Here is a 21,411-nt window from a genome sequence, read left to right as displayed (position 1 = left end):
CCCATACTCTCTTTTTGCACCATTCTCTCTAATATCTGAAAGACTGCCTTAACATTTACAACAAAAAAGCGTCAACAGTTTAAAGAAATGTTTAAAGGCAAATTAAATATTTTTTTAAAAATGTTGATAATTAAATACAAACACAGACTTATCTAAAATCAAACGTTATACATTATCCCCAAACTCGCTGTAAAATACACTGAGACAAATACACAAAGGAACAGATAGTGGAAATACTTTTAGGTTAGAAGTAAGCCCAACTTCAAATGATAGGATGAGGCTGTGAAATTTAGGGACCACATGAGCCTGTCAGAAAGCAAACAGGTCAGGTCCCGGAGGCATCAAGAACCCAAGAGTAGGGGAGAAAAAGCAATGGTTTGCTGAAAACCAGTACAGCAGAAAAGTTCATAGCGTTTCATTCAGTAGAAACACTTACAGAAACCTATCTATGCAAGACAAAGTAAGTATTGTAAGCAACAGAGCTACAGTGAGTGTAGAATCTCAAGGACAGGATTTTCATGTCTGCCCTAGGAGTCATGTCACTTTTACATTAGCTGATGCCATGAAAACACAGATTGACCATATTTAGAAAAGCTCACAGCAGGCAGGAATACTTCCAGACTCCGGCCACAGTATCAGGAGATGTCAGTCATCACTAGGTTTCTGCACAGTACTTGGTGGACAGAGACTATAAAGCTGCTATTATAATGAGTTTACCCTGGGTTAGCCCCAGCATATGAAATAGAACAATAGTAATATCCTAAGTCAGTTCTGCGTGTTGTCATGCAGATATATACCAGGGTGGTGGTTCTCAACCAGTGCCCTCTGCCCTTTCCCCACAGGGCATTTGGCAAAGTCAAATTGTGTTTTTGACTCTTACAAAGTGGAGGGAAGGGTGATATTGGCGTCTAGTGGGTGGAAGTGCCCTACAAGGCACAGCATAGGCCCCCAGAGCAAAGAATCAGCCAGCCCCAAATGTCAAGTGTTCAGGTTGAGAAGTTCTGGACCAGAGCAAGCTCTTGCATTTGTGGTTTGAGGGATAGTTTCAGTAACAGCCTTTTTTGAGGTCCCTGTCCCAGATAACAGTTCTCAGGGATCATGGCTTCTGGCACAGAGGTCATCAGCAGGCCTAGGATGTGAACCGCACAGAGCCGACGTTATTTTTCTTTTCATCTAAAACAATAAATCATCCTGCAGCACAAGTATGAGGTTCCCTGCGTTGTCACTGGCATCTTTGGGCCCTTAGGTGCCCTGGTTTCTGGCTGGGTTTATGTTTCTTCCCCGCTGTGTGTGCAACCGTGCTCTTGCGGTGGGAAATGCAAAAAACACTTGGGGAATGAGGCGTTTTCGTAACGTCATTTATTTTGTCTAGATGAGATATTTTGCTCTTTAAGAACAGGAAGGTGGAAGATTCCCAGAGGTTGGAAATCGGACCAGAGACTATTTGTCCACTGGGGAAGTTAATCACGTTGAGTTTACTTATAAGGATAAGGCAAGGGAGCGGGTGGTGGAAACCCCCGATCTGGCGGATTTTATACTTGCGGCCTTGGACTGTGGCCTCCTGAAGGAGACCTGGTGCCCCCCGTGGGAAGGGTACCTCACAGGGTGGCGGGGGCTATTTCCCGACGGGACAGTCTCGCAGCCCGGTCCCTCTGTAAGGGTAAGAAAGTCTCCTTTTCCAGCTGCTAATCACTTCTGGAAACTGCCGGATCCCGTTAGGAGGGAGAGGGGTAAGGCCGGCGGAAGGGTCCCGGGACGTGGGAAGATGCCAGGCGGGCGGGAAACAGCAGGAAGAGGCGGGATTCTGCCCTTTGTCTCGCGGCCCCCTGCCTGAAGCCGCTCGGCAAGCAGCCCCCGCGCTAGACTCCCCCGGCCGTCCAGAGCGGGTCCGGGAACCGGCCGGGTGCGGCGGGGCGGGGCGGGGCGGGACGCGTAGGGCCACGCCCATCACGGAGTCTTTAAAAGGTGGGGGCTCTGGGTTCGCCGCTGTTCGCGGACTTGCGGAGCTTTCCCAGGGATCTGGCCTTGCCGCGGGTAGTGCGTGGTCCTGCCTCCGACTCGAGTGAGTAACTGCAGTGGGGGCGCCTCCGCCCACCCCGGGGGAGGAAGGTTCCCACAGCCTCCCGGGCTCCTCGGGACGTCCTGCCGGCGCCACCCCCCCCCCCCATCTCCGATATCCCCATCTCGATCCCCACTTGCCCTCCCCTCCGCCATTCTCCTCACCCCTGCCCCCCCGGTTCCCCCACCCCCCTTTCACACACACCTGCCCCGCTCCCCGTAGCCGCCCCGGCCCTGTCCTTGGATCCCGGGCCCTTCGGGCAGATAAATAATCGTGCGTGACCTCCCTACCAGTTGCTTCACACCGGTTTCTTTGGGAGAGAGGCGGGGCCGAGAGTTTCGCGTTGCTGCTATTCCGCCTTTTGGTAGCATTGGGCCCCCTCCTCCAGCAGCCGGTTTTCTTTCCAAGAAGAGGGTGGGGTGGGTTCCGAGTCTCGGGGTCTCCTCTGCCCGGAGGAGGTCTACTCTGCCTCGCTGCACTGAGGGCGACCTTATCAGGGGTGGTTGGGAGTCCTGGGAGTGAGGTGGGGGCTTCCACAGCCTGCCGAGCCCAGGATCCTTCCCCTGCTGCGGTGCAGATTTCTGGCATTCCCATTGTTTAGTGGTCTCTGCCCACGAAGCGCTGAACCTTAAATGTTGAAAGAACAGCAGTGAAACATCAGGGCGAGCTTTTTCCGGAACTTTCTACGATTCAGGTATAAACGGGAAAGCAAGAATGCTTGGTTGTGAAATTCTGCAACAGGTCCTGAAATCACATCCTGAGTTCCAAAGCTCCACGTAGGCAGTCCCTGGGGGAGGGGGTTTCTAAGCCGGGAGACACTCACCTTCCTCCCCCACTCCCAAGTCCGGACGTTTGTTGAAGGATATTTGTTTAATGGTTACCCAAAATGTGGTCCCTGTTTTATTTGCCATCAGCAGATTAAGCACATTTTCACCTTTAATATGCTTTCAATATGGATAATCTTTTAATTTGGGGTAGTAATTTTTTTTTTAACTCAGGCAGTAAAAATGGTGTCATTGGTTCTTTTCTAATTAACCTGTTTTAAAGCTCTACTTACGAAATGACAAGAATTCAAATAGGACAATCACAAATTTGTCTCTAATTTGACTCAGGTTTTTCAGGAAAGAGATGGGCGATGGATTAAATGAATCACATAACTTCAAAACTGTGTACCAAACCATAAGTGATTTTATGAAGTCCACCCTGGTCTGCCCTCACTATCCTTGGTCATTGCTGTCTCAGGTTGATTGCAGCTGGTGCTTGATCAATATTTCTCAATGTTCTTTCTACTCTGGTGTCTAGTTTTCTTTGCTCTTTTAGAGTGAAAATTACAAGAGACAAGATCTGCATCTCATGAGTCTTTGAGACTCAAAGTACCTGCCTGCGTGCCTTGAACACAGTTGGACCAGAGCCACTATTGGTTAATTGAATGAAGAAAGGAAGGAGTAAGATTGCAATTGTGGGGGACAAATATTTAATTGAACTCAGGCAGTAGGTAATATTAGTGAATTTGACTTAAGGTTTCGATTGTAAATTTTTAACGGTTGCTCCAAATGTATTCAAATACTGATTGATACAAATACCAATATGCTAAATACTATGATGAAAGCAATACTCACTGGAGATCTGATGAAACTGGCAATAACTTGGATTTTGGCAAAATTGCATTTTATACCAAAACAGCAAGAATGTTGGCATAGAATAGAGGGGGTGGCAATAAATGAGCTTTAGAAGCCTCAGTCCAGCCTCAACATTGCCACTAAATGGCCATGGAGATGTGGACGTCTCATTGTTCTTCTCTGCCAGAAATAAGGTAAATCAGGAGAGCTGAGGAGAGCAAACCTCCTATGGAGAAGGAGTCCTGGCCTAGTGAAAACGACGGGACTAAAGCCAGCCATGCCCCAAGTCACATGCACCCATTGGTTTGATGACCTTGGGCATCTTTACTGTCTGGTCTCAGTTACTTCATCTAATAAAATGGATGTAACAGCACCTACAACAGGGTTGTCATAAGGCACGTTGATTGTGATCCTTGTACAAAGCCCAGCTCAGCCAGGGAGAGGTTCCTTGTAATTGGACACTATTGTAAATTTTATTGAATATATAGAGAAATGGTCATCAGTGAAAGCCTCTTCCAGGAAGGCACTGATGCAGACTTACCAGTATCTATTGGGCCTTGCCATGAGGACAGGTTTCTTCCCTTTGCTGATATTCATTGGTTTCCTCAAGGTACCATATTATTTCCTGGGCTGGTATTTGCATGGCATCCTTGGGGTTCTATTGGGTGGGGATTTCTAGACTCCCTTGGGGCCTTGATTACCCACAATTGTGATACTTAACTGTTTTTGTGTGGTGGACCCTTCTGGCAGTCTGGTGAAGCTTCCGAACTCCTTTTCAAAATGTTTTTAAGTGCATAAAATAAAGTACGTGGTACCAAGTTCATCAGTCCCTGCTATTTCAAGGAATCTGTGGTCCCAGTTTAAGTACCCTGACTTGGAGTTTTCTCAAACTGGATTGTGGAAGAATCCGGCACAAGTTCTGATAGTTAAAAATTGTAAGTTTTGGGGGCGCCTGGTGGCTTAGTCAGTTAAGCGTCCAACTCTTTCAGCTCGGGTCATGATCTCAGGGTTGTGAGATCAAACCCTGAGTTGGGCTCCATGCTGAGTGTGGAGCCTGCTTATGGATCCTCTCTCTCCCTCCCTCTCTCTGCACCTCCCCCGTGCTCATATGCGTGTTTGCCCTCTCTCTCAAAATAAAGTAAAAATTAAAAATTAAAAAAAATTTAAGTTTTTGTGTAAGTCAAGGGAAGAACCAAGTCAGGGGAACAAGTACATTGTGAATCATTTGCAAAGGGTATCAGTTCTCCTTGCTCTTTTTTATTATCTCATTGTGCCAACAGTAACTACTAATTGTCCTTCACTAATGAAAAGAGGACAGATACCATATAATACATTAGGGCCAAATACCTTCCCAGTTCACTACAGGAAAGAAGGTTTCAGGGTGGCTTCATAGTACTTCTAAAAGAGAAAAGTGAAGAGAGAATTCAGTCTTCACATAGTACAGGAAATGCCCAATTTGAAAAGACCCTGTGCCAGAGCCTAGAAGTCACTACTATATTTGTGTTGCTAACAGTGGTTTAGTTTTAGCAAAACATCAGTGAAACAAACTCTGTAGTTCATTTGAATTTTATTGGTGTTCATTTTTCCATTGAAATGGTAATTTTGCTTTGGTTTCACAGTTATGAGTCACTTGATCTCTATACCTCAGCTTCTCCAGCCATAAAATGGGTATAATGATAATGTCTACCTTAGCTGTTAGGAGGAGTAAGTAAGTTAACATAAGTAAACTACTTAATATAAGTAGCACATGTAGTAAGCGTCGGGGGATTTAATGGTAACGTTTGTGAAATAAACATTGTGCCTGTAATACAGGCGAAGAGCTTGTATTACATGAGTATTTGTGATATTGTTACCTTTCACGTGGCAAGCGCTATTCTAAATGCTTTCCATATACTCTTTAATCTCAGAACTAGTTTATGATATAAATAAGCATTATCTCCATTTTTTAAAATGAGAAAACCAGCAGATCAAATAACCAACCTAAGATCACTTGGCATATAAGTAGTAGTTTTGGCATATAAATCTCGGTCTGACTCCATGTAAAAATCACACCAACATTAAATTATTTGAATAATTAAATATCTTGTGGATCGCACAGATTGTGGATTGAGATGGCAGATGCTGGGGGTCGGTGACCAAATCTATAGCCTAGTTGCATTCTAATTACAGTATGTGACTTGGCAGGTAGTACTGAAATCTGTGTCAAGGATTTTGCTGTTCTCCACGTTGAAGACATGAATGGAAACAGGGTATAGAATTAGTAAGTAATGGTGGCGCTGAGGTGAACACAGGACGACTTACTGGAGAGAAGGGCGGATTTCTCTGTAGCGAGGATAGACTTAGGGCAGCAGAGAGGAGTGACAGAGAGCTTTCTGGTCGAAAGTAGCAGTTTGGGGGTGAGCCAGGCACAGAGAGGACACTCACTAACCGGTAGCTGGAGGGTTGAAGATTGGTCAGAGAGGAAGGCGTTCCTGTGCACAAGTAATTTGGTAACCAAAGGACTGATAATTCTCAGGTGATCTGAATGGTCTCAACCCTTCAATCAGATATGGGAGTTTGGGGAAGAGATTGTGGTTCTGGAGTTGGACAGGAGTGGGTTGAGCCGGGCTTTGGGTGTTTGGAGGTCATTGACCTCAGCAAGTCACCTAACGGCCGACCTTCTGGTAGCCATATTCAGGCCCAGCAGCGCTGCTGAAGGAAGAGGAAGCCGGCGTCTGTGCAGCGCAGGCTCTTTGCCAGGTACTTCACAAACGGTATCTCGTGAAATCCTCCAACCACCCGACGAGCGTTCTCATCTGTTTCCAAGGTGCAGCTGAGGATGTCGAAGTTAAAGAACTTGGCCAAGATCACAGAGCCAGTAACAGACTTTCAGCCTTCTATCTCCACGCTCTTTCTCTTATACTAGGAACATGTTATAGGTGGCACATGCAATGCATTTTCCGTGGCAGACGTTATTAATCACAGTCGTCTTTAATGCGGAATCTTGAACCTGGTTCCAGGAGCCCACTGCGAGTAAATCTATGAGATGAAACTGTTTTTGCCATCCCTGAGACCTTGCGGACTTCCCGAATCCCTTTCTACCTGCTTCTGTGTCATGGCTTCTACCGTATTGCCTTTTGTTCATGTCATGCTAGCACCAAAGCAGGACCTCCTGAGGAACAGGCACCCTTCCTTAGGACCAGCTATTTTAGCCTCAGTTCCTAACCCAGGATGTGGCTTACAGAGTGCGGAATTAATACATTTAGACGAAATCTGCATGCAGTAAAGCATTGTACAGTGGTTATTAGCTGCCCTTACCCTAGAAGAATTACTTGAGATACTGGAAAGGAATTTGGATTTAGCTGGATGAGGGAGGGCAGGAAGTCAGTTGCCCTGATGGGGAGAGGCAGGGGGATTAGGGGTATAATGAAGGAATGGCTATCTGAGATGTGTAGCTGAGGACTGATAACAAAACATCATCTCTTGAGTATGTTGAGTATATCATTCTACACAGACTGCCTCCGATAAGCATTTCTTCAACCTATTCTCTTAACTCTGTAACAAAGGCACATTATCCTCCTTTTACATATGAGGGAAATGAGACTGTGTTGACTCCGAAAGCCATGCTTTTAATGGACTCTTAGGCTGAGCTGTCTTGAAGTCGTGGCTTTGGTAGAAGGAGCCAAATGGAACATGTAGCTCATCACTAACATGTAAAGTCTGTGCTTGGCTCAGTGGTATTCACTGAGATAAGGGAAGTAGACTAACCAGATTGTTTGGTAAGCAGAAGGAAAAATTTTTAGAATGGGCACGGAGTGGAGCTGAATTTCCAATTAACTACTACTCTCAAACTCTGGCTCTGTTAAAAAATCATTGTAATTCGGGACAGTGCTACTAATTTACATATTCTTTAACTAGCGACCCCTCTCCATGTGTCTCAAGATGAAACTGGTTTATAATGAATTCTCCCTTTCTGGAAATTGGATTCTAGCCAGATTCCAGTGTCCTAAGAAAACCCTGTATGTAATAATAAAATGTCAAAGCTTCTGGAAGTATTTAGAATTCGGGTTTATAGACGGATTCATTCCAAACCTTTCCTATCAGAGCGAGTGACTGAAACTGTGAGTGGCGACATGTAGAGTCTAGATTCATGGATTCAAGACATTCAGAATCTAAAAGAAGATGGTAAATGCAGAACAGGTAGTGTGAGAATGATCTGTGTGGCCACTTTGTGGTTCTTGCCGGTTATCTGGAGAATGAGGTAACTTGACCACAAGTGACTCAGATTTAGACGACAGTAATTTTCTCCTAGGGGTAAGTCTTATGAAATTCTGGGTGGTGTCTTTGCCTGGGGAGAAGGAGCAAAGAGAAGTCGCATACAGGTGTTCAGATGTAAACCAAGCCTTTTAATCTAACACAGTGCCCCAGTATTAGAACTCTTTCAGACATTGAAAAACAGAGTGGACTGAGAAACCGAGAATAAGCCTGTTTGGCCTCTTTGGCAAGATATGTGTAAAGTGGGATTTCTTTTCTCCTCTCACCATTCTGTAAATTAATGCATAGGATTGGGGAGAGGCACGTAGCCCAGACTGCAGAGTGCAAATCCAGTCTGCTGTGATTAATGTCAGCTGTTGTGGAGTAGTACGGCCAAAGGCCTGTAGGGAACATGAAGCTTTAGAATTTTTTTCTGTGCAAAGCAATGCCAAGAGTGACAGAAATGGAAGATCATCACACTTCCTCCTGCCAAATTCAGGGAACGTCCACAGAGGTTCACCCCAAAAGTGTAAATTTGAACTTCATTTCTTAGTCACCATAAATGGAACTATCATTGTCTGCAGTGCATATTAACATCCCAGAAGAAGGTTTATGAGTGACTAACCAGCTAAGTTTTTTCTCTACCCTGTTTTTTGCTCTGAGCTCTGTTCTGTAGGTGCCAGCCAGTGGGTTTTCCTACTGGAGTACTCCTGGCAGGATGGACAGTTAGGAGATGCCCCTCCATTTTCAAGCAAACAGTTAACTGGACAGCTGCCAATACATTTGTTTACCCCCTTTTATCTTCACAGTATCTCCACTGGTTAGAGAGGGCTGCCTTTCCCTATTTTACAGATGAGAAAACTAAGCCCAAGGTTGCACAACCATCTTAAGTAACATCTTAAATAATAGATCTATCCAAACCAACCTTCCTCCTTCCCTCCCTTCTTTCCATTATGAAATATTTCAGACATACAAAGTAGAGAATAATATAAGGAACGCCCAACTACCCAGTATCCAACATAAAAAAATAAAGATTACTCCAGCTGAAGCTTTGTGAGGATGCTCTTTCTATTACACCATGTGCTTGGACCACAGAGAGGGTTATTCAGAAATCCTTAGGAAAGCCTTGAAACTGGATGGAAATTTTGAAAAGTTAATGACTTGGAAATTTTATGTAGAATCAAAAAATGTGACAAAGGGAAGTAGACCAGTGCTACCTTTGTCTTGATAAACATAAAATCGAATTGGGAATTGTACAATTTAAAAAAGGAAGAATTCTTTAAAACAACAGACATTATTTTGATAGGTGCCAAGCACTCTGGTACATGGTATGGGGAATACAGAAATGTGGTCCCCACCCTAGAGGGGAAAAAGCTTTTAACATAGTAAGCTGAATGTTGTAGTACTTTGATGGGTATTTCCTGAAAAGATGACACATTTGGCTGGTGTGGCCTGTGCAGTAGAAATCAGACTTGACTTACAATAAGTGAATTTAAGTAACTGTGAATTACATAAAGAAAGGAAAGATTCCGATTCTGTGTCTCCCTCTCTCTCTGCCCCTCCCCCGTTCATGCTCTGTCTCTCTCTGTCCCCCAAAAAATAAATAAACGTTGAAAAAAAAAAAAAGGGGGCGCCTGGGTGGCGCAGTCGGTTAAGCGTCTGACTTCAGCCAGGTCACGATCTCGCGGTCCGTGAGTTCGAGCCCCGCGTCAGGCTCTGGGCTGATGGCTCAGAGCCTGGAGCCTGTTTCCGATTCTGTGTCTCCCTCTCTCTCTGCCCCTCCCCCATTCATGCTCTGTCTCTCTCTGTCCCCCCAAAAAAATAAATAAACGTAGAAAAAAAAAAAGAAAGGAAAGACCCTCTTCCCTGTTTAAAAGTCCAAGCTGCTCTTTAATAGGGAATAACAAAGTGATGAGTTAGTTTTTGAAAAAAGTATTTTTAAATGGTATTCAGAGATAACCCAAGATGGCATTAGTCTTCATAGATATCTGGTTCCTTATTGGTGATAGCTCCAAAGTAAACAGGTGGGAAAATATAAGCTACTAGGTTGATATTAAATAGTATAGTTTCTAATAGGATGAGAAATGCTTTGACAATAACAGAATATGTTTGAAGCCAGCTGGGCTGTTGATGCTGGGATCCAATTTTAGGTAGTAATTAATTGTAAGGTCATTACCTACAAGCCAGGGTTGGGTTTTAGGTTTCCTCCAGAATCATAAGGGTACTTCCAGCAGATGTCTGTGGCATCCATGAACATTCCAGAACTCTGGTAACTTTGGAGCCGGGGGGCAAAGTCAGTATCACTAATTGCACTTTAGACTCAAGCCAGTGCAGGCTGTTGGAGCCAAGGCTTTGTGTCTGAGGTTTTAAAGTCAGGCTCAAATTTCACTGTGGATTTAAACATTGGAGCACCTGTCTCCAGGGAAGGGAATAAAAGATTTATGCAACTACTATAGGAAAGCTTGCAGATTTATCCCGTTGCTGCTAGCTGTTGATCCTCTGTGGATGCCTTCACAGTAGCCTGTTACCTTCATGGACCCTCAGAATCACCTTGGTCCTGTCTGAATAAGGAAGTAGGCTTTTTGCAAGTTGAGACCAACAGTTTGGTGATAACTAGTCATATTAGTCAGGTCTGTGTGTTTTTCAAGGAACAGGAGCTCCATCTCAGAATGACTTTGAAAAGGCAATGTACTGGCTCATGTAATGTCTATAGGATAAGACAAGACACAGCTGAAAAGTGTCTAAACCTAGTCTCTCCATCTCTCTTCTTCTGGGCCAGCTTCATTCTTAGGTTCCTTTCTTCCAGTGGCTAGGCAGCTGCTAGCAGCTCCACCCCTACATCCACATAGCCCTGGGTTTAACTTTCACTGAACTGCCTTAGGGTCATGTGCTCATTCCCACACCAAACACTGTGATGGTGGCAGGCGGGGGGGGGGGGGGGGGGGGGAATGCAGTGACCTCATTGTCATGACCGAGTCACACGCCCAGCCCCGGAGTTGAGGGTACGGTCAACACCCTCTAAACAAGTACTTCTCAAACTATCTGGTAAAGGACCATTTTTGTTTAATTTCCAAGCACAGATTCTCTGCTTCTATGCTATTCAGTAAGGTGAGTCCACTGATCATGCTCTTGATTGTTGTGGCATAAAATTGTATAAAGTTTCTGAACTCTCACCTGCATTTCATCTCGAATTGGTACCAGATGTGGTGGACCATCACAAGGAGACTACATTTTAATAAGTACTTCCTAACCCACATGGACTAAGAAAGAGATGGTTATTTGCCTGGAGAACATCTGGGGGAAAGTGTTACAAGAGGGTCAAGAGAATGCTGTATCCCAGAAATGTGCCCAACACAGTGATTGATTCTGTAAAACTTGCTTTTAGAAAGACCTCATCTCAGTGTCAAGGAAGTCACTGGGTTCTGGATCGTTTAATGCTGTAGGCTGGGCAGGAGGATGGGAATTGACCGCCTTCCTTTTTACTTTAAGGATTGAAGATTCTTCCATCTATTTGCTTAGCAGCCCTCCTTTTCCCTTATGTAGCTAGCCAAGTCTGAGTTAGCAAGGGGGTCTCCACTTTCTCAACCAGCTATTTCCTAGAGAGGTGTGCATCTCATCTAAGGAGACTGAACAACCAAGGGCTACAAATACCACTCACAGAAGAGAAGTGTGAGAATGAGGCTGGAGGAGAAAGAAATTCTCACTGTGTTGTTAGACACCACTTGGGGCAGGGCAGGGCACCATCCTTGAAGGACAACTTTCTGTACTGCTAAGGCACCTGAGTACGTTGGCCATTCAGAAGTAGGCATTTGAAACCGCGGCCAGGTAGGCCAGTTCATTGAGAGGAGAGGTTAGAACATGTTGGCCCCACATCACAGCAGGATTTAAGCTTGGAGCACTACCCCAGAGTCAGGCCAACTGCAGACGTGCTCAAAAGACAATTCACTTCGCCGGGAAGGGAACTTGGTAGTATATTCTCTATGGACTGACAGGCCTATCAAAGAGGGGAAAAACTACTACTGGCTGGGCTAGAGGACCTGGGGGTTAGTGAAGCACAGAAACCTAAATCGTAGCCATCCCGATGGATGTTTGTTGTGGTTACAGCCGGGGCTCCATGCACACAGTTCTTCCAGTCACAGACACAACTATTTACACTGTCATCTTGCATAACTTCAGCAGACACAGATAAGACTAGTTCTCACGGGGCAATACAACACTCTGTTCATCCCTTGAAAGTGGCAGAGCTCTTGTAGATTGTGTTCAGAATTCGGCGTTGTTAGGGGTGCCTGGGTGGCTCAGTCGGTTAAGCGTCCGACTTCGGCTCAGGTCATGATCTCACAGTCTGTAAGTTCGAGCCCCGCGTCGGGCTCTGTGCTGACAGCTCAGAGCCTGGATCCTGCTTCGGATTCAGTGTCTCCCTCTCTCTGTGCCCCTCCCCCGCTCATGCTCTGTCTCTCTGTCAAAAATAAACATTAAAAAAAAAAATCGGCGGTGTTCCAACGAAGTGAACACATGATAAAGACCTCCACCCGGGTGCATGTTCTTCAGCTGAGTTTTCAGAACCCATCCTTAAGGTGGGGGTGTTGGGGGCGGACAGTGTTTGCCTTTCCACTCCCACACTTCTTAACCCCCATGCTTCTGGTGGCATAGTTTTGTTTTGTGCCTGGCGACCTGTACTGTTCTACTGAATGCAGGTCCTCTGTCCTGTAGGGGAAAAAAAAAACTTGCGCAAGTCAGGGTTTGCTAAGGAAAGAGCTGCAATTTGGAAGATGAGACAAGGCAATCTTGGAGGAACGCAGGGCTTTAAAGACGTGGTTAGAGCAGTTCTTAGACAAAATCTGCAGCTGGCCCTGGGGTTTAAACAGCCCTCCCGGGAGCTTGGCAGGCATCTCGTCTCGTGTGGGGACATTCTAATGAGTCCTTTATTCCTGCAGAATGCCCGTGTGGGGAGGTGGAAACAAGTGCGGGGCGTGTGGGAGGACCGTGTACCACGCAGAAGAGGTGCAGTGTGATGGGAGAAGCTTCCACCGCTGCTGCTTTCTGTGCAGTAAGTATCTTCCAGGGCTCGATCTTCGACAATGAATGGGTTGTAATGAATGTAAAAGCTTCAGTTTACCTATTTAAGGAAAAACATTGTGGTTTTGTTAACAAAGATTTTTTTTTTTTTAATGTTTACTTATTTATTTTGAGAGAGAGCATGAGTGGGGCCAGGGGGTGGTGCTGAGAGAGAGAAGGAGAGAATCCCAAGCAGTCTCCATGCTGTCAGCGGGGGGCTCGATCCAATGCAGTGCGAGATCATGACCTGAGCTGAAATCAAGAGTTGGATGCTCATCTGACTGAGTCACTCAGGCGCCCCACAGACATGATTTTAGAAGCTTAGGTGGTTTCTGCCTATCTGTCCTGGACATCGTGAATGCTCAGCCTAGCAGCAAGGACGGCAGGGTTGACCCGTGGCATGTGGCCGTACTATGTCCCCGCGGCTTTTAGCCTCCACTGGGCCTTTACTGTACTGTACTTGTCCTCACGTCCATTCCCCTGCTTCACTGAGAGCTCATTGCTGTTTATAGTCTGGCACTTGGCACAGTTTCTGCTGCGTTGTAAGGGCTGGGCTCTCATTTCTGAATGAACGGTTTGCTCCTCCTCATCCACCCCAGCTTTCTCTTTGGCAGGGGCCTTTCTCTTTGAAACCTATTTGCTTGTTTCTTGGCATACTACTGGCTGAAATCAAATGTCTAGAAGCTACATTTCCATCTTCTCTGGTCATGAAAATTCAGTTATTTCTGGGTTATTGATATCCTAATGGAGGGAAAGGAGCTTAGGATGTGAAAATGCCATCAAGGCAAGTTGAGAATTATTACTGTTTAAAGATGGAAGATTATCAGTGTCTGATATAGACAAGAAAGAGGACATAAAACACACGTCTGTGCTCGAAAGACTATACATAGTGGACAGTAAGAGAAACAGAACCGGACACAGGGCCCCTCCCCCTGCAGACTGTAGTGATAACTAAGTGTTCAGTTTCAAGCAGGAGAGAAGCCACTTCGGAAAGCTCTTTGTTAATCATCATCTTCTGATTCAAAGGACAAATTTTCTTTGATGAAGGATTTGTTACATGAGGACCCCCCCCCCCCATACATGCAGATACTTGCTGTATCTATAGTGCCATATAGTGAAAATTATTGCTAGAAACTGCGTATATTAAATATGTTGGGTTACGTTAAGAAATAATCTCCAGAAAAACCTCTCTCAAATTTTAGTTGCCCTTTTCTCTCTAGGCACCAGCATTCAACATGTTGGGACCTTTTTATGGTGTAACTGCTTTGCAGGCAACGAGAAACAGCAGAAAGTCGCAGTTAAAGAATAAAAATCTAACATATGTTTACTGTGTATGCCCCCATAATAGCTACCATTTCTTGGAACTGGTTTCACCATTTCTTCTCTTAGAAGTTACTTTTTTTTTTTTTTTTTTTTTTTTTAAGGAATCTGTTTTTCAGCAGGTTTGAAACCAAGAGTACATGAACAAAAGGGGAAATACAGATACTTTAGACATTGTTCTTAGTTTCATCTAGATTAAGCCAGGATAGTCTCTCCACCATAATAAACTCACTGTTTCCCCAATGTCAACTTCTTCACTGGCAATTTTACTGTTACTTCCTAGTATCTGTCTCTGCTGACTAAGGTCTTTTAAGGATATAATTCAGAACAGTTTGCAAACTTAGAATTTTACTGTAGAGAATAGAGAATGAGGACGAAGGGAAGGATGGTCATACAGTAAAATTTTCATAAAATTGCTTTAATAAGTCTGTGGTCTTTGAAACAGTTTTTGTATTTTGATTTTTTTTCTATTAAGGGTGTTTATTCTCCTGTAATGTGTGGTTTTAGGTTACCTGTGTCTTTCAGCAAACACATTTCAGTACTTGAGCCTCAACAGCAAGGTTCCAGAGCAGATGACGTCATTCTGTTCCACCAGAGAAAGTGTTAGTCTAATAGAAGCTTCCTAATTGTAACTGTTTTACACCAGCTAGTCGCCGTTCCCTGCTGTCCTTCTTTTCTTCCTCCTTTTATTTCCCTCCCCCCACCCTTTTAAGTAGGAGGGAGGAAAAATCCCCCTTTCTACTAACTTCGGATTTCCAGCTGCCCAGTAAGTTCCCTCACAGTTTTGTGTGCGTGTGTTTTCCAAGCTTAACTGAAGTTTTAGAAAGTGAAATAATGTCTGGGTAAAACATGATGACATTTGGCAGTTTTATGGAGTGGGATCCGTGGAAAGGTCTTGTGGCGAGAAAACCATCAAGAAAGAATGCATTCTCCTTTGGGACAGAAGGGAAACACAAATGCAGACTTGAAACCACTTTGTGATTTTCAGACCTACTCATCACTGCTGGAGAAGCCGGTGGCGAGATGAAAGAATAATAGGTTATCCCTTCCGGACTCATGAGGAAAACTGGAATTCTGGAGTTAAAGCCGTTTTTATGCCAGGGGGTGCTCTTCAGGGGAGGGCTACAGAGCCAGCCCCCACAGGGCACTCAGCCACTCTTTTGCTCTTTGTTAGGTTGTGCTTTGGCACCACTAGGGTGAAGAGGTGGAAGACTGTGCTGAGGGCTGGAGCAAGCGTTAGTTTTGTTCCTTTTGTTCATGTAATTCTAGCTGTGTAATTCTCTGAAACCCCTCCGTCCTGCCAGAGAGGCCAAGCCTATTGAAAAGTCGGAGGCTTCAGGATGTTGAAATTCTGATACATTTCTGAAACAACACCCTTCCTATCCATGGAGAAAGGCAAATCATCCTCAGCTGTAGCCGACCCAGTCCAGATGCTGTCCCATGGCTTTTGGGAAACCACAGGGGAAATAGGAACGTGAGAGAGCCTGTGCCTTTCCCATTTGTAGACCATGTGTCAGGGCCACCACTGCTCTTAGGGAAATGGCATCTCTGGCATGTTTCTAAAGGTCTCACTCGTTCCTCCTCAGTGGTTTGCAGGAAGAATTTAGATAGCACCACAGTGGCAATTCACGATGAAGAGATCTACTGCAAATCCTGCTATGGAAAGAAGTATGGGCCCAAAGGCTATGGTTATGGCCAGGGCGCTGGCACGCTCAACATGGACCGGGGTGAGAGGCTGGGCATCAAGCCAGAGAGGTGAGTTAGGACCACGTTTCTTACCTTCAGAACGGAGTTATAACAATTAATGTTGCTTGGTGAAATAGCAATCTGGGACAGATTTTAGCTTAAAATAAGCAAACAGAAGGACTCTCGGTTTTCATGTATCAACTAGTGACTATTCTTTAAGCTTGAAATGGACAGTTTGGGACCTAATAGAATTCTTATTGATTATTCCAGTGATTTCTAGTCTTGATTTTGGGCCATGCTCCAGTGTATCAAGGACTCATGTTCTCAAAAGCACATGGTTTACATTTACTTCCATTTCACAGTGTTTTGGAGACCAGATGTCATGAAATCAAGTGATACAGAAATGTAGTGTCTGAATCATGAGACACATTTCTCATGTGCAGTTAAGCAAGGAAAAATTCTCAGTCACTCCTTCCATGTAAGAATATTTCACCAAGAAATTACTTTTCTTGAACTTACAAAGTCTTACTTCAAATTGAAATTGTTTTTGATTTGCTGAGACATTAGTATTAAAATTTAAAGGTTCCAGTGCCAAAATAGCAAGGTACTAAGTCTGCTAAACTTCATTTCATATTTTATGTTCAGGCTACGTAATTTCTTCATTTGGAATTTCCTCTTAATTCCTGTTTTTGACCGATTAATTCTCTCATTTGAACTTCACATTTTTCACATCCGTTTTATATCGAAGAGGCCAAAATTGGTGTGATACTCCAATAAAGTGGTCTTTTCTTGGACAAGACCGTTAATCATGCCCCGTGAGCTGGACACCCTGCAATATTAACATGTCACCTCACATAATCCTCACGACAGCCCTACAGGGTAGGGTTTCCCATCTTACTCAACAAATGTAGACAATGAAATATTAAGCTATTTCCTAAAGTCGCATTGCTAGCTAATTGCAGCGCCTGGAACTTAAGCTAGTGTAACTCCAAAGCTTAGCACGGTGCATTATGGTATGCCTGAAATAATACTTGAGTGCCTGTTGTCTGCTGAACATTTATGTTCATTTTACATAATCCTTACAGTAACTCTGGGGGTTTAGATACCTTGTCCCTATTTTATAGATGGGACACTAAGGCTCAGGTCACACAAGTAAGTGACACAGCCCGGATTTGACGCATGCCCATTTGGCTCCCAAACCTGTGCTCTTTCCACTGCACTGAGGCCCACCTGTCTGTTCTTTGGGTTTTTTTCCACAGAGTTTCCGAGCCATGGTGCCTTGCCAACCAGCTGTACAAGGGCTGGCTCGTCCGTTGTTATGCGCCATCACTTGTAGGAGCCCAGCTTACCTTGGTCTTTGTTGAAGTTCATTGTGCTTGTTCTGCTCTCCTTTTCCAGCTTGTTAAAATCCTTTCTCGTTTTCTAAGATTTTCTTTCAAATCTTTCAAAACACACATATCTATATACCTCCCTCCACACCACCCCCCCTCAAACCAAGTTCATCCATAACCCAGAAGTTAAGTCCGTGATTGCGGCTACAGTTTTAAAGTCACAAAGGGCAGTGGACCCACTTCTTTACCTCCTGCTGCTCCATCTTCTCCAATAGCTGGTCAGCCCTCTGTGCTGGCCTGTTGATCTGTGCCCTTGCCTCTTCTCCTTTTTAGCCTGGCCACCTACTAGGGCCAGATGTAGAGACTTCCTTTTCCAGAAGCCTCTCTGCTCTTAATGACTGACCTCTGGGAGCACCTGTGGTCTGGAGCACCCTTGTGGGATGTGGTAACGATATAACATATGGGGACCACATTATCTTCACAGGAGTCTCCCGGAGAGGCAGCACTGTGTGGGCAGAACATTTCACTGAGGCAGAGCTGTCAGTTCAGACTCACCAATTTTCTAATTCTGTAGCTCTTCACGTTATTTACTGTCGGAGCCCCTATTTCTTCATTTCTCGTGAGGTTAACAACTATACACACCCCACGATGTCATTAGCAGGGAGGTGGGAGATAATCTACATTAAGTTCTTGTTAACATAATATATTGGACATTTTTGGGGGGAAACTCCTAACTCCAAATGTTGGGTATCATTGTGAATAGCTATCAAAAATCACTCTCCAAAGGAAGTACATACAGTAGGTTGTACAGTTTTTTAAAAATATTCGTACATTAGGGGCAACTGGAAACACCAATGCTTGCATCAGTACTGTGAATTGGTATTTGTTGTTTAGAATAAGATTTCCAGCGGCCATAGCAAACATGACTCCAGAAATGCTATATGTTTGCCACCTCATGTGAAAGTACAGAAAACAGATGACTACAACATGGATACACTGGAGGGGAAGAAATGGAAGATACCGGGGAGGAGTTTGAATCCTTTGTTTTATGAAAAGGCAGTATTTCTAAACTAACATTTTATTTTCTATAAATATGTAACTTAAACTAGAGTCAGGAAAGAAAACTTTTTCCAACAGGAAAAATGGGACACTTGTACCATTTGCTGAGCTAACTGCTGTTGCCCTCTTATCTGCTTGACTGACTTACAAGGTTTGAGAGGGGCCTTTAAATCTTCTCAGAGCCCAGAATGGTGTTCTGGACTGTACGTACATCTACATATTGAAGGCGAATTAAAGAAAGCGAGAAGTTACCCAGTGACTTGAAAATAAGTGACAAAAATTACAATATCCACAGAAAAAGCAAACATCATACAGTAATAGGCAAACCTTCTACAGTATTTTTCCATGAAGCTAAGTAGTTTATTCACACTTTTCCCCACTTAGCGTATATTAGGAAATTAATCTGTAAGTAATGCTTAACGTTCTTAATTCTACCTGAGTCCACTGACCTATCTGCAGAAACTTTTAACTGCTTAGGCTAACAGTGATTTTTCAGACTCTGGTAAAGTAAAAAACTCCCTGTGATTCCAGTGGTACTATGAACAATGATATGAATATGGGGTAAAAATATGTCCAGTGTATATTTTTATAAAGCATAGCATAATTGTTTCATAGAGGCCAGCACTGGGGATTCAAGGAATTCTGTTTAGACTCACAGAGACAGGTTTTTAAGTTTGGGGCTTCGTCTGTTTATGGCAGTAATGAGCCCATAAATAGGTTAAAGTACCAGCCGGCCAGCACCTGAGACACAGTTCTTCTTTCCCCTGGATGTAGCTCAGTGAGGGCCTCTGGCCGTGAGACAAGACAGCAGTTAAGTCCCAGCGTTCCAGCATTCGGTTGTGCCTGTCTTGTGGGCTTATTAATTAGAATGGGCCCTTCGGTAAATCCTAGTTTTTCCCCCTTTCTTCAAGTGTTCAACCTCATAGGCCTACAACAAATCCGAACACTTCTAAATTTGCTCAGAAGTATGGAGGTGCTGAGAAGTGTTCCCGATGTGGGGATTCCGTGTATGCTGCTGAGAAGATAATCGGAGCTGGAAAGGTAAAGTGCTGTCTTGAGTTAGCAGCAGTGAATGACTCCTCTCTCCTCCCTTTCTCCCCCGTCCCCCTCACATCCCCTTCAGGCGTGCTGTCTTATATAAATACATTAATGCCCTGGATTCAAATTTTTCTTAGATTTCCATCTGAATCATTAACTTGTTGAAGCGATGCCCTTACTTGACAAATCACGTCTATGTTTGAAAGAAACTTGTTTTCATAAGGGGCGCTCCTCAAGGATGTTAAAGGCCGACTGTTAAATCTGCACTCTGCAGGTTATTCCATGTAGTGGGAACCCAGAGTTGGGACTCCTGATGCTAATCTGAGGTGTACTTCTGAGCAAATTACTTAACCACTTCACCTCTTCCAGCTGCAATGCTCTCAGCCATAAAAGAGGCAGTCTTTAAAGAAGCGCATTGTGCTTGCGGTGAGGTCTGAGACGGCTCTTGGGGAGATGGCCCTTGGCTGGTACAGCCCGTGTCTTCTGTAAATGAAGTTTGAACCCAGCCCTGGCGTAGGTGGCCAACACCCTGTGTAGACACAGGGAGGTCCAGTTCCAGGCTTTTTGTTGGAGTTGAAGCACAGCAGTCAGGAGTATGCGTTGGGTTGACGTTTGCGAGCCACTTGCCAAAGTGTCTACACTGTACTGCAAGAAACCACCCTCTCAGACTTACTCAGTTGTCTCTTCCAGCCCTGGCACAAAAACTGTTTCCGGTGTGCCAAGTGTGGGAAGAGTCTTGAATCAACAACTCTGACTGAGAAAGAAGGCGAAATCTATTGTAAAGGTAAAATTAATTTCCATTATTGCTGTGCATCTGAATATCCCACCTTGGTTAAGGAAATTTCACCAGCATACAAGAAAAAGAAAGTACTGTGACAGTGGGGAGAGGAACTGGGAAGGAAAGCAAGGGATTGCCACTGGCTATTTGAAAATAAAGGATCTAGAGATGCTCACAGATAACAGAGATAACTTGAGACAATAAAGTTGACTGTCATTTAAAATTACCCCGACAAATAAGATAAAAACCTCATTGAAACACTGTATGTTTCCAGCAAAGCATATGAATGTATGAAGGTAACAACAGACAAACACGTAACTTGCCCGGCCCGATTTGTATGCTTGTAACTCCAGTGGGTCGGAATGTTTGGACTCACCTTTGCAACTCTCAGATGCTTGCTATGTGGCTCATTTTATATCTTAAATAAGTTGAACTCTTTTTGGGCATGGCAAACCATTTTTTTTTTTTAAACTTACAGGGGTTTGTCATTTTGTGGGTCTTAATGCTAGCAAAGCTTAAAGGACCTTCTGCTAATTCTCTTTCCTTTTTTAGGATGCTACGCAAAGAACTTTGGGCCCAAGGGATTTGGCTATGGTCAAGGAGCAGGAGCCCTTGTTCATGCTCAGTAAAGGCGTGACCCTGAGCTGACATCAAACACGGAAAATCTCTACATGGCCTAGGCACAGATAATCTAACACTAAACTACTGTGAAATCCTGCCGGCACTTACGTACTGTTGCCCCGTACACGGATAGGCTGGCTGACTAGTGGGAAGAGAGCACTGTATCCCTTTGCTTTTTATTCCTCGGCATTTTCAAGAAGTGTTTCTTTTACATTTTAAATAAAACTTCAGCTGGATTCAGGTGCTCAGTGTCATTCACGTTTTGGAGGAGCTGCTGTGATTTCAGTTGGCGGAAAATCCCTTGGGTCCCTACCTGTACTTTAGTGGTTAGAGTCCACCCCGTTATGCAGCTGACCAACTAGGCTAATGTTTGCATCACAGCTGTTGGAGAAGATCTCTTTTAACCTGGTCAGGGTTGCTTGGCAACCGATTCCAGCTCTTGAGAGATGGTCGGGCAGCATCCCCCACCCACCTGTCCGCCCCACTCTAGCTGGTGGTTATTCTCCTTAGACAACCTGCATTAGAATCACCAAGGAGTATTAAAAAGCAGATTCCCAGGCCCTACAGAAGCAGACTCTAGAGGTAGGGCCATAGAAGCCATTCTAATAAGCT

General features: G+C 44.4%; 2 protein-coding genes across 2 annotated transcripts in view; one reads left to right on the top strand and one right to left on the bottom strand.

Moving 5' to 3' along the window:
* The first annotated feature begins 1,947 nt into the window (after nt 1–1,947).
* CSRP2 (cysteine and glycine rich protein 2) lies at nt 1,948–21,035 on the top strand. Its single transcript, XM_045467102.1, has 6 exons — nt 1,948–2,062; nt 12,846–12,958; nt 15,873–16,041; nt 19,274–19,403; nt 20,091–20,184; nt 20,731–21,035. Exons 2-6 carry the CDS (start codon nt 12,847–12,849, stop codon nt 20,805–20,807), a joined length of 582 nt encoding a protein of 193 aa, XP_045323058.1. The 5' UTR covers nt 1,948–2,062; nt 12,846; the 3' UTR covers nt 20,808–21,035.
* The window catches only part of ZDHHC17 (zinc finger DHHC-type palmitoyltransferase 17), a 103,920-nt gene continuing 95,423 nt past the window's right edge, over nt 12,915–21,411 (bottom strand). The window contains exon 18 of the mRNA XM_045467100.1: nt 12,915–13,027. Within this exon, the coding sequence (XP_045323056.1) occupies nt 13,024–13,027 (4 nt within the window). The 3' untranslated portion in view covers nt 12,915–13,023. The remainder of the gene's footprint in view (nt 13,028–21,411) is intronic.

The sequence above is a fragment of the Leopardus geoffroyi genome, chromosome B4 (assembly GCF_018350155.1).
Source record: "Leopardus geoffroyi isolate Oge1 chromosome B4, O.geoffroyi_Oge1_pat1.0, whole genome shotgun sequence".
Classification (NCBI taxonomy): Eukaryota; Metazoa; Chordata; class Mammalia; order Carnivora; family Felidae; genus Leopardus; species Leopardus geoffroyi.
Note: the sequence above shows the minus strand (reverse complement) of the source record. Positions and strands in the feature narration are given on the sequence as shown.